This window comes from Carassius gibelio, chromosome B9 (genome assembly GCF_023724105.1).
Source record: "Carassius gibelio isolate Cgi1373 ecotype wild population from Czech Republic chromosome B9, carGib1.2-hapl.c, whole genome shotgun sequence".
NCBI lineage: Eukaryota > Metazoa > Chordata > Actinopteri > Cypriniformes > Cyprinidae > Carassius > Carassius gibelio.
Genome location: NC_068404.1, coordinates 4,958,044 through 4,982,644, shown reverse-complemented (window position 1 = coordinate 4,982,644; position 24,601 = coordinate 4,958,044). Strand labels below are relative to the sequence as shown.

At 36.4% G+C, this 24,601-nt stretch overlaps 1 protein-coding gene across 4 annotated transcripts in view; it reads left to right on the top strand.

The window, feature by feature from the left end:
- LOC127965089 (dedicator of cytokinesis protein 9) overlaps positions 1-24,601 on the top strand; it is a 75,247-nt gene that overhangs the window by 44,643 nt on the left and 6,003 nt on the right. For 2 of the 4 annotated variants that reach the window (XM_052565648.1, XM_052565649.1), the window contains exons 15-47: positions 174-296; positions 493-572; positions 677-864; positions 3,028-3,093; positions 3,208-3,300; positions 3,405-3,528; positions 3,783-3,901; positions 5,186-5,275; positions 5,386-5,469; positions 5,569-5,684; positions 6,847-6,916; positions 7,026-7,148; positions 7,664-7,735; positions 7,860-8,006; positions 8,793-8,876; positions 9,009-9,120; positions 10,113-10,291; positions 10,375-10,488; positions 11,021-11,123; positions 11,312-11,436; positions 14,956-15,070; positions 15,153-15,219; positions 15,322-15,369; positions 15,884-16,020; positions 18,650-18,765; positions 18,872-19,009; positions 19,881-20,063; positions 20,174-20,287; positions 20,431-20,646; positions 20,737-20,794; positions 22,323-22,429; positions 23,583-23,705; positions 23,904-24,017. In XM_052565648.1, the coding sequence (XP_052421608.1) occupies positions 174-296; positions 493-572; positions 677-864; positions 3,028-3,093; positions 3,208-3,300; positions 3,405-3,528; positions 3,783-3,901; positions 5,186-5,275; positions 5,386-5,469; positions 5,569-5,684; positions 6,847-6,916; positions 7,026-7,148; positions 7,664-7,735; positions 7,860-8,006; positions 8,793-8,876; positions 9,009-9,120; positions 10,113-10,291; positions 10,375-10,488; positions 11,021-11,123; positions 11,312-11,436; positions 14,956-15,070; positions 15,153-15,219; positions 15,322-15,369; positions 15,884-16,020; positions 18,650-18,765; positions 18,872-19,009; positions 19,881-20,063; positions 20,174-20,287; positions 20,431-20,646; positions 20,737-20,794; positions 22,323-22,429; positions 23,583-23,705; positions 23,904-24,017 (3,748 nt within the window). The remainder of the gene's footprint in view (positions 1-173; positions 297-492; positions 573-676; positions 865-3,027; positions 3,094-3,207; positions 3,301-3,404; positions 3,529-3,782; positions 3,902-5,185; positions 5,276-5,385; positions 5,470-5,568; positions 5,685-6,846; positions 6,917-7,025; positions 7,149-7,663; positions 7,736-7,859; positions 8,007-8,792; positions 8,877-9,008; positions 9,121-10,112; positions 10,292-10,374; positions 10,489-11,020; positions 11,124-11,311; positions 11,437-14,955; positions 15,071-15,152; positions 15,220-15,321; positions 15,370-15,883; positions 16,021-18,649; positions 18,766-18,871; positions 19,010-19,880; positions 20,064-20,173; positions 20,288-20,430; positions 20,647-20,736; positions 20,795-22,322; positions 22,430-23,582; positions 23,706-23,903; positions 24,018-24,601) is intronic. The other 2 variants (XM_052565650.1, XM_052565651.1) reach the window with 1 other exon arrangement.

Below are 24,601 nucleotides of genomic sequence, written 5' to 3'. Positions count from 1 at the left end.
GTGAAGGCTGTTGTTTGTCGTTTAAAAGCCATGCCATTAAGTTAATCTTTCCAGTGTGATGTTACAGTCGATCTGGGCAGGATGTGTGTGTCTGTGTGTGCTCTTATCTCTTTCACCCGACTGGAAAAGTGCCATAACACAGCAGCAGGATGAGCTTTGTGTCTGTTTCTCAGGCCGCTGTTTAAGGACGCCTCTGGGACGGTGGACAAGAGCGCTCGGTTCTCGGCTCTCTACCGACAGGACGGCAACAAGCTCTCCAATGAGGACGTGTTCAGACTCCTGGCAGACTTCAGGAAGTCAGTTCTCCAATCATAACACTCTTGTAGTGTATCATGTGTTTAGTGTTTGCATGACCTGCAGAACCATGTTGTACACACTCTTGTTCGGCTATTGTTTTTCTCTCTTCTGTCAGGGGTGGTGATGTTCTAGAAACAGAATAGTCTCTTTTTCCCCTTGTTTATTTTCCCTCCTCTGTGCTTTCTCTTCTCTCAGGCCAGAAAAGATGGCCAAGTTGCCTGTGATTCTGGGTAATCTGGATGTTACGGTCGATAACGTCGCACCAGATCTGACTAGTAAGGCCTTCATATGATTCTCTGCATCGAATGCATATATTTGGATAGTTTCAGGTCGGCTACCTGCTGCTTCTCACTGATTGGTTGATCTCTTGTGTGTGCAGATTGTGTCACGCCCTCCTATCTTCCTCTACGTCAGATGGAAGTCGCAGACTGGAGCAGGATGGTGTTTGAGGTGGAGGAGTTTGTGCCGTCCATCCCTAAATACTCCCAGCCTTTCACCGTCTACAACAATCACCTGTATGTGTATCCACGCCATCTCCGATACGACGGCCAGAAGAGCTTCACCAAGGTAAAACTCCACAGTCCTGTTGAGATTGTGTTGTGTTTCATTTACCTCAGAAGTCAGATATCAGAGCTGGGAATGATTTCACACCCGAGTCAAGGTCCAACCGTGTTGTTAGCAAAACCAATACTGAAAATACTGAATTTTTGTCTTGTTTTCTAGTATAAATATCGAAACATTCTTGAATCAAGATGCATTTACTTCCCAAGTAAAATGACTTAAGTTAATCGAAAAATAAACAATTTAGTTTGTTTTTGCTTAAAACAAGCCAAAATATCTGCCAGTGGGGTTAGAAAAATGATCTTAATTCAACGGCTAAACAAGATTATTTTTCTCGCCCCATAAGCAGATATTTTGGCTTGTCTTAAAGGGGTCATCAGATGCCTATTTTGCACAAGTTGGTATGATTCTTAAGGGTTTTAATGAAAAGCTCTGTCTACAGCAAGTTGTTTTATTACATGTTGCTTTAAATGCAAATGAGCTCTGCTGACCCCACCCCTCTCTGAAAGACAGTACATTTATCTGTTCATTGTGTACTTGCTAACTATCACAGCCATTTTGCAAATTCATTAAAAAAAAAACCTTAAACTCACTTCCATTTTTTTTTTCAAAAAACAAGACATGATATTTTAAGTCATTTTGCTTGTAAAATAAAAGCATCTTGATCTTTTTTATATATATTTTTTTTTTATACTAGAAAATAGGACAAACATACTAAGAATATATATATTTTTTGCAGTGAATATATAAAACCCTATAAAAAGCTGTATTTTGCACAGATAATGCTGTATTAATATGTGCACTGATAGAAGTTGGACAGTGCTGTGTGCACCAATGAGTTTACTGAGACACAGACAAAGAGAAATGCTACAAAACAATATACTGCTACTGTTGTTCATATTTTATGAATGTTGACATGCTGAGTAGCATTTTGGGATTCTGAACTCAAGAGTTTCCAAGTCCGAACTCTGACTTGAGAAGACGTTCCAGTTAAAACTTCCTACTGGGAAAATACATTTCCCATCTCTGAGCACAAATGGATCCGCATTAGTTCAAACCCTGCTCCAACACGCATGAAATACGCCTGCAGGACTGCATTTAATTAAGGTTGAAGCTTAACTCTCTGTGACTGTGGCCCTCCAGGAACTGACTTTGAGAGCATTATGGGAAAAATGCAGAAACTGATCTGACCAAACATTCTTCTTAATATTTAAACATATGGAAACAAGTGTGATGAGGCATTAGGGAAACCTGAAAAGTAAAAAAAAATAAAATGACAAGCAATGGGACGCTAGTGCTTTTCTGTTGCAAGGAATGTGATGTACCTCAGGAATAAATCAGTCTAACAGTCACTGCCAAAAACCTTCAAGTATGCAAAGGAGGGCTACATCCAAAACCCTAATTTGGCTTAAATACAGGATGGGGAGACCATGTGCTACAGCAGCCATTCCCAAACTGTTGAGATCGAAAATATTTACTTAAAGGCCCCTGAGATCTTTCTAATGATATATTGTTTGTCAAGATTAATTTTGTCCCGTTTCATTTAATCTATTTGTAAACATTGACACGTGCAAACAGAGAGTGAAACAAATGTAACAATTTGACAATGCCATCACAGTTTACAGCTCTCTGATGTTGGTTCATTGGAGACATAACTTGTAGCAAAAGGACTAAAACATTTAGGCCTGGTTTCACAATCAGGTCTTAGACTAAACCAGGATTAGACCATAGTTCGATTAGGACATTTAAGTAATTTTTATAAATGTGCCTTACAAAAAAAAACCATTACTGGTGTCCCTCTTGAGGCAAAACAAAGTCATTGATATATTTTAAGATCAATCAGTGCACGTTTCTTTCAGATTTACATTTTAGTCTGGGACTAGGTTTAACCCCGCCTCGTCTGTGAAAATGTTTAATTTTTATATTTATTTAGATTAGTTATTTTAACTGTACATTTTATGATGTACATCTTTATTAGCTTTTCATCAACTCACGAATAACTGTAAGATCATATAAACATCAAAGACACAACGGTTTTCTAAAAGATTCGGTACAATTCTGTTCAAAGCTCAGAGGATGCAAAAGTAGGGTTAGAAAAATCAGTATTTTTTTTAGCCAAGTGCTCAGTGAAGTGTTAGTTGAGTGTGTTTCATGTTCATGTGATTCCAGGCCAGAAATATCGCTCTGTGTCTTGAATTCAGAGATTCGGATGAAGAGGACGCTCTCCCACTGAAAGTAATGTCTCACACAGACACCCAATTATCAACACTCAAAAAAAAAAAAAATATATATATATATATATATATATATGAATTGTAATATTTCACAACATATCTGTCTTTCCTGCAGTGTATTTACGGGCGTCCAGGAGGGCCTCTGTTCTGTAAGAAAGCATTTGCTCCCGTCTTACACCACCAGCAGAACCCAGAGTTTTATGAAGAGGTGAGACGTTTACCTCTGAGCCCTACATATTTATGTTTGTGTGTTCTTATGGTCAGACGGTTGTGTTGTCTGTGTGTTTGAACGCTTGTTTTTACCGTGTTCAGTTTAAGATCGAGCTGCCGGCTCAGTTGACGGACAGACATCATCTTCTGTTCACTCTCTATCACATCAGCTGTGACAGCAACAGCAAAGCCAGCACTAAGAGACGAGAACAGGTGGAGACACAAGGTGAGACACACACTCACATACAACCTTCAGAAAGCAGTCTTAACCACTGGCCTGAAAATACACAGTGAAGGAGTAAAAAGAGAATCAATATTTAGATCCATTATAACTAATAAAACCCATGTGTGGGCTGCATACGTTGGCATTTTAGGGACCTTGTTTCTTGCTAAGAACCGTTCCACCCACTCATTCTGTTGTGTTGTGTGTGTGGGTGTGTCTGTGTGTGTCTGTGTGTGTGTGTGTGTGTGTGTGTGTAGTGGGTTATGCGTGGCTCCCCTTGTTGAAGGATGGCAGGGTCATCATGAATGAACAGCAGGTGGCAGTGGCTGCAAACCTGACACCAGGTTACCTGAGTTTCCAGGACAGCAGCAACAAGGTGAGAGATCCTACTAACATTAATCATGTTTTTTTTGTGTTTTTTTTTTGTGTTCTTTGATGTGTTGTTTTGTTGTTGTTTTTTGTTTAGTTGTATTATTTTTTTTTGTTTTGTTTAGGGTGTTGTCTTTGTGTGAGTGTGTATTTTATTGTGCTTTTTGTTTTATGTTTTTTTTTTCTTTGTGGTGGTGGTGTTGTTTTTGTGTGTATTTATGTTTGTTGTATTATGCTGTTTTGTTTCATTTTTGTTTTTTGTTTATTGTTATATTGTGTTTTTATTTTATAAAAAAAAATGTATAATGTTGCTTTGTTGAGGTGTTTTGTATTTTTGTGTTTTTTGTAGTTGTGTTTTGTTGCATTGTCATATATATGCATTTTGTCACCTTCTGTTGTTGTATTGAGTTGAGTTGAGATGTGTTAAGTTTGTTAAGTGGTGAATTAGAAATGTTTTGCAAAATTCAACATTGAAAACAATGTTGCGTTACGCCCACATCATAATTCCATAATAGGCTAAAAATTATGTACATAAATTAAACAATATTATCGAATAATAATCTAACAAATCAAATACAGCTCAGCTTTTAAAATTAAATATCACTCACCACTGAAAGGGCTTCTTTCTGCTGTTCTTATATTTAGTCTACAGTGTTCCCGTGGAATTGGACTACTTTAACACTGTTGCTGTGGGTTGTTTTTCATGTCCGCAGGTTAAAGCGACCCCAATAACATTATATTTAGCCCCTGGAATGCAAATTAAAATGTGTATTTTACCTCCAGAACACAATTTCTAAACTGGGGACCCCCTTAAAAACACGATGGACTAGTTTTGGGCTAGTCTTAAGTAGTATCTTAAGTGATCCTTTCTGGATCAGCTATGTTCACAATTCATTTGTTATTTGTATGGTCTAGGTGGTCATACGGTGTATGCCTGCAAATACAGGACAAACTGATGCCTTAAATACATGATGGTTCCGTATTATACAGAATGTTTTGAAACCCTATTTAAAATGCAAAAGAGGATTGTCTCGGGGGCCCCCTAGTGTTGGGACTGCAGCCCATGTTGCCCACTAGGATAACCGACCCTGATTGAAGTATACAGGCACATATGCTTGAAGTCTGAAATGTGCATGAATATACATAAAATTTTTGAATAATTAATCAACACATTTGCATATTTACATTGACATCACCATCTTTTTTAGTAAGCATTACATTTTGAAAAATAAAGGACTTTTCAGATCCATGTTTCCTGTGCATTGATTAAGTGTGTGTGTGTGTGTTACAGCAGCACACTGGTCAGGAGGTGAAGTGGGTGGATGGTGGGAGGCCGCTACTCAAAGTCTCCACACAGCTGGTGTCCACTGTATACACACAGGTACGATGTGTCCACCTCCACATCTCAGAACAGAATTTATACATAGTAATGATATACAAATTGGGAAATGGAGCATTAATGCTTATTTTTTATCTTCTCTTTCTCACCAGGATCAACATCTGCATAACTTCTTTCATCACTGCCAGAGTATTGGATCCACAGGCCAGTCAGGAGAACTGATCAAATACCTGAAGGTACTTGCTCTGTTTGTCCTTCCTGAGGATGTTTGAGGCCTGGAGGTGTTTGTTCAGTTCAGGTGTTTCTCACAGATCTGTCTCTCTCATCCTCTGTAGAGTCTGCATGCCATGGAGGCTCATGTGATGGTGAAGTTCCTCCCCACTATACTGAACCAGCTGTTTCGTGTGCTCACCATGTCCAGTCAGGATGATGTTGCTGTGAACGTCACCAGGTCTCTTCTGTAGTGTGTCTGATACAGTGTTATTTTAGTATGGCTAATACACTATATCTATATCATGTTATTGAGGTCGCTTTATCCTGCAGACATGAAAAACAACCCACGGCAACAGTGTTAAATACACTAATAATTATACTTAGTGGCCGACCGATATTGTTTTTTTTTTACAGCCAATGCCGATATCTTGGAAAGCGAGGGGGGCGATAGCCGATATATATATATATATATATATATATATATATATATATATATATATATATATATATATATATATATATATATATATATATCGGCTATTGCCCCCCTGTCTAAATATTTTAACAATGGGTTAAAAAATAAGTGTTAAATAATAATACTTATACTTTAGATTTATACTTATACTTATACTTAAGTATTTTTCACAAACAAAATGAAAATTAAATGTTCACTAGCCATTCAAAGATTTGTTTAAATTACATAAATGTATATTTACTTAATGCTGACAGCAAACAAGAAAGTATTATAATGTTTGCCTTTCTATTACTACTAATAAAAATGCAATCGTTATAATACTTTTTGTATACATTAATTCCAACAGTTCTATCTGATTATTATACAGACTTCTTTCTTTCTGTATCAGACAGAACTGTTAATGATGACAGGGAACAGGTGGGAGAGAGTGAGCACTGTGTGATCAGACACTGCTGTTCTCAGTGCCATCAAAATAAAAGTCCAGCCTCGAACACATTGAACACACACAACTTATCGGCCAATGCCGATATTTGAAAAATGCCAAATATCGGCCGATATATCATCATGGCCGACCACTACTTATACTTAGTATAAATTTTCTTTTATATTTTACATTTTCATTTTCATTGCTTTATTTTTAGTAATTTTATGCTGTTAGTTTTTTTTTTTTTTTTTTTTTTTTTTTGTATAATACATGTTTATAATACATATAATATGTTTTTTTAGGTTTAAATTATTTTTATTTCCGTTTTAATTTTATTGTTTTTAATTACAGTTATTAACTTCATTGTTTCACCTTAAACATATTTTGTTTATTTGCCAATACATTTCTTATTGTCGTTTAGTTTAAGTTTTACCAAACTATTTTTTATTTTATTTTATTTTGTACCCATTTTGTCTAACATTTTGTCTCTTCTCTCGTCAGGGTGATGATTCACGTCGTGGCTCAGTGTCATGAAGAGGACCTGGAGCATCACTTACGTTCTTATGTAAAGGTGAGCTACATCATAATACGTCACACCTTTGCCTTTCTGATGTAAATCAAGTCATTTTGATCATAACCCTGTGTAACCAGCATTCTTGTTTTCTTGTGTTTTTGAGTAGTACGTTTTGAAGTCTGAAACTAATTTAACCAATGGTAAAACAGTCCATGACGAACTGGCCAAAGCCATGACCGCCATCCTGAAACCCTCCACTGACTTCCTCACCAGCAACAAACTGCTGAAGGTACAACCAGCCAATCAGATTCAAGTTTGTTTTATGAACTAAACTTAAGTTCAACTATATTTTGAGGTTTACATCATGTATTAAGTATACTAAAATCAGTGTACTACTAGTATATTTGTAAGTGTACTACTCAAAACTTTCTAGGTATAAATTGGCCCACTTTTAGTTCAGAAAAGTATGCTTTTAAGTGTGCTTAAAGTGTAGCTGTGGTAATTTTACATCTAAGTTTTTCTTCCTATTGCAACTATACTGTGAACTATACTACAAGTGGTACTCTTTGTTTAATAGCTAAGTACTTGTAGCTGTCTTTTGAGTTTATGAAAGTACACTGTATAGTACAGGTTTTATATTGAAATATATATCTGCTTTTGCTCAAAAAATAAAACTAATATTTTAAAAACATACTTTTAATTAACTTTAATTTTGTAAGTTACCTGTATTTTTTTTTAAAGTAATTATGACTTAATTTTTTGTTTTTGTAAACGAGCTCTTGATATATTCTCTTTCTCCTCTAGTACTCCTGGTATTTCTTTGAGGTTTTAGTCAAGTCTATGGCTCAGTACCTGATTGAGACGAGCAAGGCCAAGGTGAGGATGGGCAACATCACCGCATGCTCTTTTTCACACACACACACACACACACAAAAAAAATACGGATGTTATTTTCATGGCAGTTGTGAGATAAACCCGTGATTTGACCCCTGTCCTTCAGGTGTCTAGGAACCAGCGTTTCTCAGCTTCATTCTATCACTCCGTGGAGACCTTAGTGACAATGCTGATGCCTCATATCACACAGAAATACAAAGACTACCTGGAGGCGACACGAAACGCCAATCACAGCCTTGCTGTCTTCATCAAGGTGAGCCGAGCTGCTGGTCTGGAAGACATCAAGCATCACATCTTCCCTACTGAAAAATACAATACTAAAATGTATTTGAAATACATTTATATATAGTATATTAGAATAACATTAAGATATTTATGTTTAATAAAAATACCCTGCTTTTGTTCTTTTGGTATAATAAAATGGTATGCTTAAAGTCTGCTATATTAGAACAACTAGTTTTCTACTTAATGCACTTTAATTGTGCAGAAGTTGTGCTGAAGTCCAACTAAAGTTATGCTGAAGAGTATTTGATTGTGCTAAAGTGAAACTATTGCAAGTATACTTCAGGTACACTTTAAATATATATTTGATATTATACAGAGAACATGCACTCCTAATTAATATTGATATTAAAACACAATTTAGACTTAATATTAAGAAATGTGCATTGTGCAATAAAGAAATGCATAATTAAAGTGATATGTCTATAATTATGTAAATTGATTTTAAGTATAATTGTATTTTGAATAGATTATGGCATAATTTTTTACTTGGGTTAAAATCTAGAAGTTAGAAATCAAGTACAATATTCCTTTTGGTTTGATTTTATTTGCACAGTAGTTCAACAAATTTAATGTTATAATTTAATTAAAAATTTAAAATGATATTAATTTATGTTGTTATATATTACTATTTATCTTTATTTTTTCTTTAGTTTTGGTTTTAGTCATAAGTAATAACACTGGTTTAAAGACAAAAAAAGACACATCTGGTGTCTTGAATGGTTCAGTAAACTCAGCCATTTTTTGTTTTCACCAGCGCTGTTTTACCTTCATGGACAGAGGGTTTGTCTTCAAGCAGATCAACAACTATATCAACTGCTTCATGCCCGGAGATGCAAAAGTAATATGCTTCTGCTTTTATATTTCCATTTACACCCATGCATGAAATTATTTTTTAAATATATATATTCCATCATCTATAATTTCCCATGATTCAGTCTGATGGCTGTCTCTCTGTTTCTTCCTCACTCAGACGCTGTATGAGTTTAAGTTTGAGTTTCTAAAGGTGGTCTGTAATCACGAGCACTACGTTCCTCTCAATCTGCCCATGCCGTTCGGGAAGGGCCGAATCCAGCGCTTTCAAGGTAATCGGTCATTAAAGACAAGAGCAGAAGGAGCAGACCTTATTGAATATTGATTTGAACTGTATCGAAGGCTGATACAAGTTTTTAAATGAGTATACTTTATTATAGCCGTCTTCCTTTAATCCAGTGCTTCTCATCCAGGGGCTTTCGCCAAACATCTAAGGAGGCCTCAAGATGACCTAAATGATCTCAAATAAAACAGAAGGAGCATTAAAATAAGCAAAACCAAATACAAATTATTATTTACGTTTTTTTCGTTACGTCTTGAAAACCATGTATTAAAAGTATTAATAATGATATTAATTGAAACAATTATTATCAATCATTATATGACTTAAATAATATAAATACATTTTACTTACCCTTTTATAATGCATAATCTTCTTGTCGATTCACCAGTTCACATTTACAACTCTACGAGTTTGCTGCATAAAAACATAGGTTGATTTCCACAGTGGTCTGAACAAAAACAGCAGACAGGCTGATTGTAAATGCACATTCATTTTCAGCCAGCAGGTGGCGCATTAGGAACAGCAGAAATAAAGCAGCAAAAAGCAGTTTTATCGCAATTCTTCCCTTTCTGTCCCCAAATTTAAGACCTCTAGAAATCATAATTAAGGTTCTTGTAAAATTTAAGACTTTAATGTCAATGTTCCTAATTATTTCTCATATAAAACATATAAAACATATCTCACTGAATGTTTAATCTGTGTGTGGGCCACTCTCTTCTCTCTTCACTGCACTGATGTGCTTGATATAAATGTGAAGAATAAATTCTATAAGAAATTAGCATTTAGCATTTATTTATTTCATTTGGTCAAAAGGCTTCATGGACTTGGACCGGAGTCCTCCTGTTGATCTAAATCATGACAGAAGACTATTCCGAAATAATGCCTGTTTCTATAATGATAATGCATGTTGTTTTCATTCCTATAGTTCAGGAATATATTTTCGGTTCTGAACTCGCATCCTTCTCTCTGTGTCTCTGTCAGATCTTCAGCTGGACTACTCTTTAACTGAGGATTTCTGTAAGAATCACTTCCTGGTGGGGCTGTTGCTGAGGGAGGTGGGCGGAGCGGTGCAGGAGTTCAGAGACATCCGTCAGATCGCAGTACAGGTGCTGAAGAACCTGATGATCAAGCACGCCTTTGACGATCGCTACTCCTCCAAGGTGAACAAGCACCGCAGTGTGTTATGAGCACGTGTGTTAATGAATATATGAAATATAAAGCATGTGTTTTGTGTGTTTTTCAGGCTCAGCAGGCTCGCTTGGCTACGCTTTACCTGCCTCTGTTCAGTCTTCTGCTGGAAAACGTCCACCGGCTCAACATCAAAGATGTGCTGCCTGTCACCAACCAGACGAACATTGTAAGACTGACACCTAGTGTTCGCTTCAGACTCTGCAGCTAAACAGAACCACTTGCTACCAGATTGCAGGTTTAACGGGATAGTTTACAGAAAATGACAATTCAGTCATAATAAAGGCATACCCTTATTAGTCATAATAAAGTGTTATTTTAGATATTAATAACATTTTACATTATACACTTATACTTTTAACAGTGTATTTGATCAAATAAATGCAGCCTTGGTGAGCATTAGAGACTTTTTTCAAAAATATAAAGCAATTTTACTGTACCCAAACTTCACAAATCCATTGAATAAAGGTGAACATTAAATGATACATTTTGAGATGCATCAATATCATATGTATCAACAATTAATATCAGTATCAGATTGCTTGAATTATTTTTATCAGAAAACAATGTAGTATACTACATTGTAGTATATGCGTATACTAACATGCTAACAAAATGTATAGTAAAATACAAATTGAGACGTCAAAATATAGTGGTTAGCAGGTTGCTCTTTAAACCAACTTCAGTCTGTATTGTTTCAGAATGGCCGTGATGATCATGTCATGATGACACCTACAAAAAATATGGCCAGTCCAGTGGACGGCAGCCTGCATAAAGAGCTGTTTGGAGTGATTTCAGGAGCAGGTGAGACACTATCTGACAGTTTTACAGGAACGAGCTCTTTGTTTGTCCCCATTGAAATGCCTTTTGACTGTTATTTCCCATGTCAGGCCTTACAGGGTTCAAATAATTCTGTTCCGATGATTGTTCTATGAGAAATATCGTTTGAGAGTGATTGTGTCCAGTGTATTGATGTGCTTTGTGTTTGTCAGTCTCTCCTCACACTCCGACCATGAGCTCTGTACGGCACACTGACTCACGCAGCTCTCTTATCAGCACAGACTCTGGGAACGGCCTATCAGAGCGCAGCGTTGACAAGCCACACCCCCTAGACAAGGTACTGCTCACATGACCTGATTGTCATTTTTGTGTTAATTATTTATTGATGCACTGTTATCATGTTTATCAATGATTATCAAGTTTATGTGCTGCAGTGTGTGTGCGAGTGTGTAAGGTTGTATGTTTGTCCCAGTAGTGTGTGTGTGTGTGTGCTAACCTGTGGTTGTGTGTCTCCTGCTGTCGTGGCGTTCAGCAGGAGCGTTTCACTCGCCGTCACTCTGCCAGCGTGCTGCGTTTCTTTACTGACTCAGAGGACACGTCTCTCTCTGCACGTCTCAAACGCCAGACCATGGACTTCTCTCTGCTGTCTACACCGTCTGAGCAACACACACACCCTACACAAGTATTACATCAGCGCTGACCTCTGACCCCTGCCCTGCAGCCCTGCTATTACCACTCACCTATGACCTCTTACCTTACACAGTCCCAGTCTGGTGTTTCTGTGTGTGTGTGTGTGTGTGTGTGTGGCTTTACTGAGCTTCTGTTCCCTTAGTTAGAAGATAAAGATTGTCTGTCTTAAAGGGGTCATGTTGCATTTGGTTTTCCCTGAAGGTCACTTGTACAAGGGATAGTTCACCCCAAAATCATCATTTACTCATCCTCGAGTAGTTCCAAGCTTGTATGAGTTTCATTCTTCTGTTAAACATAAAATAAGATATTTTGAAGGATGTTTTTAAGCAGTTATGTCGGTAGCAATTGACTTCCATATTATGGAAAAAATACTACGGTCAAAATAATGGCTGCCGCCAACTGATTGTTAACCAACATTTTTCCAACAGAAGGCAGGCTGTTTTTTTTTTGTTTTTTTTTTTGCAACTATACCTTTGAGACTTTAAAGGAACACTCCTACTTTTTGGGACTTTAGCTTATTCACAGTATCCCCCAGAGTTAGATAAGTCCATACATACCTTTTTCATATGTTTGTTTTGTTTAAGGAACCATCAACAGCGCGTCTCGTGTGCTGCGCTAATCACTCCGCCCAAGTATCCACTCCACCCAAGTAACGTTAGCTGTGCTCCTATGCCTAGTGAGAATATAGTTCCCAGTATTTATACGATTAAAAATGGTTTCTGTCTCATATAGCCTTGTACATGCTATACAGATCACAACATGTAAATAGGAAAATGTTTGCTTTATTTTGTCACTTATTGGGATTACTATGCTACCATTATCCATTTACATCCAGTCTTTGTGCTAAGCTAGGCTAGCGGCTGGTGCGTCAAATAACACTTACAGAACGCACAGAAATGAAAAAGGTATGTATGGACTTATCTAACTCTGGGGGATACCGTGGAGTGTTCCTTTAATATGTAAATTATCTTACCTTTTTAGTGTATGTATTAAATTTTTTTTGCATTTTTTGAATTAGTTTTGCATGCCTGTTTTATAACCTTACTAAATTTCACTCACTAGCTCACTAGCATCTAGCTTTAAAACTCCTGCTCAAATGGACATAGCTTCCCTCAGAATAATAACAGTCTGCTGCATAGTTTTTGTTTTGTTTTTTTCAGAAAGAAAACTGTAAACCAACACCACCGACATATTATAGTCCATATGTGTTTGATTATTAAATCCGGATAATAGGAGGTGTTAACAGTGATTAAGGAGGGAGTTGGGTGGAGTTGCTATAAACCAATTAAGCTCATTTGTTAAGAGAGCATAACGACCCCCCCCCCCCCCCACCGCACAACACACTACACCACATCTGCCTTCTGGGATGCCCGAGTCATTTAGAACCTCACCAAATCAATATCAAAGATTCCGAACATTCTCTCTGTCGTGGTGATGTCATCAGATCAGCCGTAGATTCCGCTTCACTTGCACACTGGGTTTATAGGGGCTTGTGTATTTAAAGGAACATGGGTGAATCAGCTTGTGTACTGAAAGTACTGCGGCCCCCTGCAGGGGTGTGCTGGGTGGGTGTGGTGTTGTGTGATAATCAGGATAATAATCAGGAACATACATTTTCTTTCAAATGATACCACAACATTGTAAAACGTTGAACACAGAATGACGATAACAAAGCCAATTAATGTTCAGTGCCATAAACTGACAGAACTGAAGCTGAATGATCTTGTGCTGTTGTCTTGATTTAAGCATTTCAGTGCAATGAAATAAATCAGACCTTTATTAAAGCATATAAACTGATGGTTTGTTCGTTTAGTAATGAACCTCTCTTTCATTCAGTGTGTCATTGTGTCCTGCATCATAAATGTGTGTGTGTAATAATTCAGATATGTGCAGGTTTTTGGGAACTCTGTCATGATCTGGCCTCTTTAAGATATCCTCCAGTGGAGAGTAGACATTTCTGTCAGCAGCACGTCTGTATTTTGTAGACAGATCTTGTGCCTAAATCCACAGCTGAGTCAGTAAATCTGTTGACTGCAGGAATGTTGTGGTGCACTGAATGATCTCTCTTTGATATTCTTTCCTTTTGTTGCATTTCAATTAGTACAAAAACAGTCCTTCAGTCTCCATCTGTGTAACCACATAATATATTAAGTGAATAATCAGACGCAGTATTTTGTGGGTTTCATAGTTTCCACACCCTGCTGTCTCAGTGAGGATCTGCTGGCAGGGGAACATGGGAAATATTCTGGCCAGTGCTGTGCTATGGTAGATACATTAGCATCTTAGTGTAGGCCAGCGTGTGTGTGTGTGTGTGTGTGTGTGTGTGTGTGTGTGTGTGTGTGTGTAGAGCTGCGCTCCTCCCTGTGTGACATCCTTTAGGGAAAGAGCTATGAATGGCCGTTTTGAGTGTGTGCAGTGCTTTACAAACATGACATTTATCAAAGTGTGTTTGTGATTTGAGGTGGATGTGTGTGTTAATAAATGTGCACGTGTGTGTGAGTGCTTATAACTGCCTGAGTGTGTATTTACAGTTACCCCAAAAAGTCTTTGGACACTTAAGCAACACTTCCATAGATATAATTGAATTTAAAAGTAATAGCAAAAAAAAAAAAAAAAAAAAAAATATATATATATATATATATATATATATATATATATATATATATATATAATATATATATATATATATATATATATATATATATATATAATATATATATTTTATTATTATTATTGTTTTTTTTTAATGGGTTAAAATATAACTGAAATGAAATATTATATATTTCATGAAAATTTAACTAAATTTAAATCCAGTTTAAAAACTTGAAAATGAAATAATTTAATGAAAATAAAATGAAATGTAAAAAATTCAAGTGGGAGTGCTAAAGTTACTGTAACTGAAAAATGTAACCTAAAATAAAAAATAAAACATTAAAAAAATCACATATCAAACTTATTAATGTGACAATAAAAACTGAAAATATAAACTAAAAGCTAATTCAAAATATTAGAAAATATAAATAGTACAAAAATAATGAAGGAGAACACTGACATTGTTATATTATTTTAGTATATTGCTAGATTTCCAGACAAGTGTGACTTAAGTGTCCAGAAGTGTCCATGTTTTTGTGGTCTGTGATGTCTGATCTTGTTTTCTCTGTCTCAGGGTCATGTCGCTGGGGTTCTGGGCAGCTCTTTGCTCCGCTGTGATAAACTGGACCAGTCTGAAGTGAAGAACATATTAATGTGCTTCCTGCATGTGCTAAAGAGCATGTCTGAAGGTACACACACACAACTGTGATTATATAAGTCTGCTTCAGCGTAGTTGTCTGTTGTTTGACCGATGCATTTGCTGCGTGTTAGATGCTCTGTTCAACTACTGGAATAAAGCTTCACCCACAGACCTGATGAACTTCTTCAGTCTGCTAGAGTAAGTGCTGCACTTCACACCTGCACCTCCACAACACACACACACACACACACACACACACACACGCTCCTGCCTCATCATTCACTTCTCATCTGATTTCAGAATGTGTCTTCATCAGTTCAGATACATGGGAAAGAGACACATTGCAAGGTAATTTTCTTTACAAACACATTTATTAATTTTGCACATAGTAGAATATAAACATGTTATGAATAACATATAGAAATATAGGTAGCACTTTACAATGAGGTCCTAAAAAAAACTAAATTTAAATGAGTAATATATCTGCTTTAGTGTTTATTAATCTTTGCATTAATGTTTATTAATGTTGCATTAATTTTAGCTCAGGTCCATTAAATAATATTAACAGATACTTTTGATTGTAGTCATGTTTTTGTGAATGTTGAAGATTAACTAAGATTAATAAATGCTCTACGAGAGTTTTTCAATGTTTGTTTACATCAAGTTCATGTGAAACCCTATTGTAAATTACCCCAATGTAGAATGTTATGAATAAATAATGTAGAAATAAAGTAACCAGAAATGTGTTCAGAAAACTGACAACCACCAGTAATAACAGAAGATTGATTTTATGTCAGTGAGAGTTTAATGAGCTCATAACAGAAGCTTCTGAAGATCCTGTTACATTTGACTCTGTCATCAGGACTCTGGAGGGATCAGGTCCCGTGGTTCACGAGCGCCGCTCTCAGACTCTTCCTGTGTCCCGCAGCAGGACAGGAGCTCTACACATGAGACTGCAGCAGCTCAACAGCCTGGACAACTCCTACACCTACAACCACAGTGAGACACACACAGATCCAGCTCATACTAGTCTTGGAATAAAACACAAGAAACGAAAGCTTCCTTCTATTCTAATATTTAATGTTGAAAGAATTGGACTTAATTTATGAGATCAAATGAAATAATTTTTTTTAAGAGAAAATGAATTAAAATTTGCCACAAATGTATTCAGACTCAGGCCATCCAAGAGGTAGATGTGTTTGTTGCTTCATCTGAACAGATTTGGAGTCCAAACAGCTGATAAAAACATCACAATAATCCACACCACTCCAGTTTATCAATTTACATCTAGTGAAGCGAAAAGTGTTGTAATAAAGTCTTGTAATAAACAAATCCATCATTTGGGTATTTTTCTGGCTATAATATGTATCCATAATAATAACACTTCCTCTAGTTAAACATTTAATGCCCCGTTGTTTTATCACATTAAAATCCATTGTCAAATTTGTTAAGAGCAATTTTCTTTCTAGACGGTGCTTAATCTGAGCACATTCACATTCACTTAGATGAGACGAGACAACTTTTCAAGAGAAAGCAGTGTTATGGAAAAAGTATTTTAGCCACAAGCAATAGTTTGAACGAACTTATACATATTAATGATGGATTTGTTTCTTACAAACACACAACTTTTCCCTTTTCAAGATATTAACTGATGGACTGGAGTGCTGTGGATTATTTGTGGATTATTGTGATGTATTTATCAGCTGTAAATACAAATTTTCAAGCATTGTTAAATAAGTACAAGCTAGACAGGGAAACATTAAAGAAAAGATAAAACAAAGTGGTTGTTATTTAATTTTTTTTAAGGATGAAGTCAAATAGTGACTAAATAGATTAGTTTTCAGCTGTCGCTTGAAAATTGTTTTGGAATCAGCATTCCGGATGTGGTGGGAAGATCATTCCACCAGCCAGGAACGGTGAATGACAATGTTCTGGAAAGTGATTTTGTGTCTCTTTTGAAAGTTTTAAAGTTTATTTGCACATATAACATTCGAAATACAACTTTACAAAATCCATTGAAGAACAAAATACTGTGCGAGAGAGAGTGAGAAGACCATAAGGTCTTATAAAACCACCTCCCCAAAATCTCATTAAATGAACGTAAAATTACATGATCAAGCAAGACAATACAATCAATACATCAAACATTTTCTTTGTAATGTTACCACGAGGTGTCGCTCACTAGCGGATCTCAGACTTCTGGAGGGGAGGTAGATTCATAATAGTGAGTGGAAGTAGAGTGGTGCTGAGTCTGTAGCTGTTCTATTTGCAAGCATCAATGTCTTGAACTTGATGCGAGCTGCAACCTGCAGCCTGTGCAAGGAGATAAAGAGAGGTGTAACATGAGCTCTTTTGGGATCGTTGAAGACCAGTTGTGCTGCTGAATTCTGAATCATCTGTATAGGTTTGATTGTGCTTGATGGAAGTCCAGCCAGAAGAGCATTGCAGTAGTCCAGCCTAGAAATGACAAGGGCCTGGACAAGAAGTTGTGCAGCATGCTCCGTTAAAAAGAGCCTGATCTTTCTGATGTTGTGCAATGCAAACCTGCAAGATCGAGCAGTCTTTGCAATGTGGTCTTTGAAGGTCAGCTGGTCATCAAAGGTTACAGCAAGATTTCTGACCTAACTTGATGGGGTAATTGTTGATAAACCTTATTGGATGTTGAAATGATGCTGTACAGTTGGAGTGGCAGGGAAGACAAGAAGTTCAGTCTTTGCCATGTTGAGCTGTAAGTGATATTCTTTCATCCATGCCGAGATGTCCGCCAGGCAGCCTGAGATCCGTCCTTTGGATCATCTGGTTGAAATGAGAGAGAGCTGTGTGTCTTCAGCATAGCAATAGTAGGAGAATCCATGTGCCTGTATGATGATGGGACCCAGTGATGTTGTGTATATGGAGAAGAGGAGGGGTCCAAGAACTGATCCCTGAGGAACCCCAGTGACAATTTTATGTGCTTTAGATACCTCCACTCCCCAGGCAACCCTGAAAGATCTACCAGTGAGACTGGATTGAAACCAGCCAAGTGAAATCCCTGTGATGCCCAGTGATGAGAGGGCAGACAGGAGGATCTGATGATTGACAGTCTCAAAATCAGCAGATATATCCAGCAGAATAAGAACTGATGATTTGGAATCAGCTTTAGCTTCCGTTGAATGTCCACTCCTGAAACCAGACTGGTTAGGATCCAGTTGGTTGTTCTGAGTAAGAATGAAACCTGGTTAAAAACAACTAATTCGAGTGTTTTTGCTATGAAAGGAAGGAGAGAGACAGGTCTGCACAGTAGCTATCTGTGAAGTGTTTAATGTAGTTTTTATTTTGAGAGGTGAGGTTGCCCGAGCCTGTTTGTATGCAGAGGGAAAAGTATATATTTTGATGAAGAAACAAACTCATTTCTAATCATTTCTTTAAGACAAATTTAATGGAATTTATAGGCAAATCTCAATCAATTCAAATATTAACAGCATTAAAGCTGTTGACAGCCATACAACATTCTCATTTGTTTACTTTCATTCACAGTTCTTTGTTTTACTCTTTTACTATTATTCTGACCCCACAGCACACAGAGCAGATCTCAGATCAGCTGTTATATGACCCTTCCACGTGTGTGTGTGTGTGTGTGTGTTTGTAGATTACAGTCACTCAGATGCTGATGTGTTGAATCAGTCTCTGTTGGAAGGAAATATTGCCACAGAAGTTTGTCTAACAGTTCTGGACACACTGAGCATCTTCATCACAAGCTTTAAGGTCAGACATCAACCATCATCATAATAACATCATCACAATCACCTGCAATCATGAGTGGTGTTTGTTCGCGTTAGTGTGTGTTTTTAATATGTGTGTTTGCTCTCAGACTCAGCTGAGTTTGGATCACGGCCACAATCCCCTCATGAAGAAAGTCTTTCAGGTTCATCTCTGCTTCCTACAAATCAACCAATCAGAGACTGCCCTCAAACAGGTCTTCACTTCTCTTCGCACTTTTATCTACAAGGTGAGTGTGACAATAGAATAAGCACATCAATCAGTGGCGGAGAGTCCATCCAAAAATGAAAAATCTGTCATCATTTACTAGGGACCTATTATTTTGTGGCGTGGAAAATACGGATAGAATCCAGTCATAAATTGCATAATGTCACAGAATAAATCAAAAGTGGGGTTGTACAGTTTATCAAACTGCAATATGTACTAGTGTCGGTGAGAAGTAAAATGTGAAAGAGTAATATTTAAATCTGGAGTCTGCATTTCTACATGTCTTTGTGTGAGTGAGTGTTGCAGTACAAGAATATTTTACTACTATACCACATTACGCATTCATGATTATAATAATGAAATTATTAAAACCTTTATCTAAAGGAATATTTCAGTGTTTTAATTAAAAAAAATGTTTTTTACAGTAGACTGCTGTTGTTCAGCACTTTGTTTGACAAAAATAAAATAAATTGAGTTTTCATTTGATAATATTTGAAAAGTTTAAAATATTTTTTTTATTATTAAATTCTTAATGTTTTATGTTTTCATTTGAATACCACCATTGTTGATAATAAATGTGTATAACGTTAAAAATCCAAGTAAGTTAAAATATAGAACATTTTAATTTCAAATGTCAAAATGTTAACAAATTATCAATTGTTAAAGTTTTATAAATTCAATTTATTAGTTGTCCTTTTTTATCAGATTTAATCCGAATCCGAAACTACAGAATTTGGCAAAAATAAACAAATTTTTTTTGGGGGGATATCAATTAAATTTGTAAAAAATATACGTTTCATAGGGCTCTTATTTACTTAGCCTTGTGTCATTCCAAATGATGAAGATGATGTTCACACTGTTGTTCTCCTGGTTTCTTTCATGGATGTGTCCAGTTTCCATGTACGTTTTTCGAGGGCCGTGCGGACATGTGTGCGTCTTTCTGCTACGAGATCCTGAAGTGCTGTAACTCCAAACTGAGCTCCATCCGCAGCGACGCGGCTCATCTCCTCTACTTCCTGATGAAGAGCAACTTCGACTACACCGGACGCAAATCCTTCATCCGCACGCACCTGCAGGTGCAAAACTGCCACATTTATCTCATGACGCTGAAGTCACAGAATGTTTCCAGATTCGATGGTGACAGCACGTGATGATGTCATAACGATGTCATGACATGATTCCTCAGGTGGTGATTGGCGTCAGTCAGCTGATCGCTGATGTCATCGGAATAGGAGGGACGAGGTTCCAGCAGTCGCTGTCAATCATCAACAACTGTGCCAACAGTGACAAGACTATCAAAGTTAGTTCACTTTAAATACACTCACACGAAAATGTTTCTTGTCACTTATGAGCTCTCTTGTACAAACGGTCAGATATCCAAGATTATCCTTTAAATAATGAATATAATATATTATAAAAGAGTTATCCTTCCTTCTCCCACAGAACACAGCATTCCCATCCGAGGTGAAAGACTTGACCAAGAAGATCCGCACGGTTCTGATGGCCACGGCTCAGATGAAGGAGCACGAGAGAGACCCTGAGATGCTGGTGGACCTGCAGTACAGTCTGGCCAAATCTTACGCCAGCACTCCTGAGCTCCGCAAGACGTGGCTGGACAGCATGGCTCGGATCCACGTGAAGAACGGAGACCTCTCTGAGGTACATCACACACAGTCACACACACACACACACACATCTTCATGTGTGTTTAACTGTGAAGCTGATGTTCTCTGTTTTGGTTCTCTTCAGGCAGTCATGTGTTATGTGCATGTAGCAGCGCTGGTGGCCGAGTACTTGAGGAGGAAAGGTTAGACACACACACACACACACACACATATGCTATTATAGTCTAGGGTTGGTCAACTTTAATTGTGGAATTGGGAAAGGAACCATTAAGAAAACAACAGTGACCTACTGGAGAATACTAGGAGTATTTTCCCTTTGGGATATTAAACATTTGTCAATAAAGAGTATAAAAAAATAATAATAATAATAAAAAAAATAAAAATAATAATAATTAATAAAAAATAAAAAATAAATATATATATATATATATATATATATATATATATATATATATATATATATATATATATATATATATATATATATATATATAATTTCACATAAATCACTTTAAAATACTTGTTTACTTTAGTAACTGGGTTAAATGTATACACTAGACTTCAAAAGTTTAGGTCCAGTAAGATTTTTCATTCATAAAAATCCTGAAAATGTATTACGCTTTCTACATAGCATTGGTAATAATTAAAAATGTTTCTTGAGAAGCAGATCAGTATATTAGAATTATTTCTGAAGACCATGTGATACTGAAGACTGGAGCAATGATGCTGAAAATTCAGCTGCTCATCACAGGAATAAATTTTACATTAACTTTCTGTTTTTACTTTATTTTTGATTTAATAAATGTAGCATTAGGGAGCAAAACATCACCCTTACAAAAGCCTTACAAACCTAATTTTGTAAAGGAAGTACAGTATATGTTATGAGTTTAAGAATATATAAACACACACACACACACACACACAGTGCTGTGAAAAGTTTTTTGTCCCCATCCTATTTTTTTTTTTATTACATTTTTTACATATTTCTCACACTTGAATGATTCAGACCATCAAACAAATATTACACAAAGACAACCCGAGTTAATACAAAATGCTATTTTTAAATGATGATTTTATTTATTAATAAAAAAATCTGTCCAAACTAGAGAGAGAGAGAGAGAGAGAGAGAGAGATTTTGTTTATTGTTCCTATGTTGTAGAAAAAGTCCACAAACATTTCACAGTATTTTAGAGTGAAATAAAAGCAAAGTGTGCAAAATATTATCTACAGTATTTAATAATTAATATACATAACACTACAATTTGAATATTAATTCAACACAGGTTATATATGAAAAGGGTACACTATTTTAAATTGTATTTGTAATTCATTTTTATGATATTTACTTTTGAAAATCCTACTGTCTGGTCTATAATGGGTCGAAATGCTTTAGTTTTAATTCTTAACTACCAAGGACACACGTCTCATTTGTTGAAGTAATTACTCTTAATGATTACACAGTAATATGTGGAAGGTTTCACTATCAGTCACTTGTGTTTTCTCACTCATATCTCTCTCTTCCCCGTGTCTGATAAAGTCCCTGATGATAGAAGTTATCACTCAGTATCTTACTCACGTTTTGCTGCAGTTCTAAGAATTGAAACATTCACTCCAAACAATTATCTTTCATCTTTTCTACCATCGTCTGTTTTTAAAATGGCATTGCTTCAGGAAACATGAATGGTAATGGTAGTTTGTGTGTTTGTGTAGGCACGTTTAAACAGGGCTGTACTGCATTCAGAGTGGTCACACCAAACATCGACGAGGAAGCGTCCATGATGGAAGACGTGGGGATGCAGGATGTTCACTTTAATGAGGTGAATATATCTGGCTGAAAAGCCAACAAACCATTCGTTCAAATCAGAGGAGAAACAAGTAGTCATGATCCTCAGCAAAAAGCAGATTCGCACAGTATGGCCACCTTCTACAGTAGCTGGTGTCAAAAGCAGGATTAAATCAATTAAAAATGTCATTTGCATTTTTGTCACATCATAGCAAGTTAAGATGCAGCATTATAGAGTGTCGGTGTTGATTTAGTGCAATATTAGTACAGTAGAAGAGGGAAGCAATAAACTAATGTCCATGTAACTGATGGTGGTTATCTGTGCGCTTATCTCCACTGTGACTGATACTCAAGCATCATCCTGCACTTTGACTCTGAGATAAAACAACAATAAGATCAATCAACAGCCTTCAGCGCTCTGAAGCAGACTCATTGTAGTTAACCAAAACCATAAATAAACATTTCCTTACCTAGAAATAAAAGAACTAAAATGTATTAAATATGGAAGCCCGTTTCCGCCATTGAATAAAAAAAAGGTTACTGTGACTATGTATCTCACAATTCTGACTTTTTTTCTCATAATTGCGAGATAAAAAGTCACAATTGCAATATAAAAACTCACAAATCTGACAATTTTTCTCATAATTGCGTGATATAAACTCACAATTGCAAGTTATAAAGTCAGAATTGCAAGATATAAACTATATAAAAAACTAGCAATTCTGACTTTTTTTTTCTTAAAATTGCGAGTTTATAAAAAGTTAAGATTAACTTTTAGATTTTTTTTTTACTCAGTGGCAGAAATGTGCTTCCAAAGCGACGTTTCTCATTTTAGTTTGGTTTAACTTGTACTAAAATGACTTAAACTAAATCTAAAATGTAAAAAATGACAAATACCAACAACTTGTGAAACTATTAACAATTAAAAAATTAAAATGTTTAATAAAAAAAATAGTACTTCAGTGATACTAAAACTAGACTGCCCTGAAGAAAATGTGATTCACTGAGCAGAGATGAAGAAAAGTGAATTCAGTCACAATTTGAGCTCATAGACAGTCACTAAGGCTTAAGTGAGACTAAATACTTTTATATTCAGTGTATGCAAAAAAAATCTTTATGTATATAAGACAACTCTCCATTGTAAGGTTTTTAATGTTTAAGTGTGTGTTTGTCTTTGTGCGTCTCAGGACGTCCTGATGGAGCTTTTGGAAGAATGTGCTGATGGTTTATGGAAAGCAGAGCGTTATGAGCTCATCTCTGGCATCTACAAACTCATCATTCCCATTTATGAGAAACGCAGAGACTTTGAGGTACAGCAGTAACACACACACACACACACACACACACACACACTGCGGAATAAAAAGGAGTGTGTGTTAAATGTCTAAGGAGACTTAAGTTTATCCAAGCTTTTACTAAAATTACACACATAAGTACAGAATTTGAAGCTCTCCTTGAAATCAGAGCCGATGTGTTTAGTAAACCGTGTTGTTGGTGTTTTTTGGCAGAGACTGGCTCACCTCTATGACATCCTGCACCGTGCCTACAGTAAGGTCACAGAGGTCATGCACACGGGCAAGCGCTTGCTGGGAACCTATTTCAGAGTAGCGTTCTTCGGTCAGGTGAGTCTCATCAGCGTCCCTCATCATTCTTTATGAGAAAGAGCTCTATAATGACTCTTTATTCTGTCTTTATTTGTCTGTCATATGATTCATGTTTCTGCTGGTTCACTGTCTGAAGGCAGCGGTAAGTCTAGTGTGTTTGACCTGAACTTTCTGTGGCCTAACATGAACTACTGGATTTCTATGCTCATGTTTTATCGTGTTTTAAAATCATTTATGGGATTTCGAAGCCTCCAGTGTATAAACGATACAATCTGATCAAATAAGACAAAAGTATTGCCCTGCAAACAGAAACGTTGAGTTTAGTCTCATTGGTGTCTCTTGGTGTGTTTACATGCATCTCCTGCTGCACTGATTTTCTTAAATCTGGTAACACATAACATGCCCATGAACCTTTTTTGATCAGCATCAAGATTTTTAGGTTGAAATTTAAAGCATATGAATATATAAGCCTTGCGAAATAAGAATTAAAAGACTGAACTTGCTGATGATACACACTTTTAATGAACTGAACGGCAACTTCAGTGCACTTAAAGAGAGTCACCTTCATGCCTGATTCTTAACTTTAAGTAGACATTAATAAA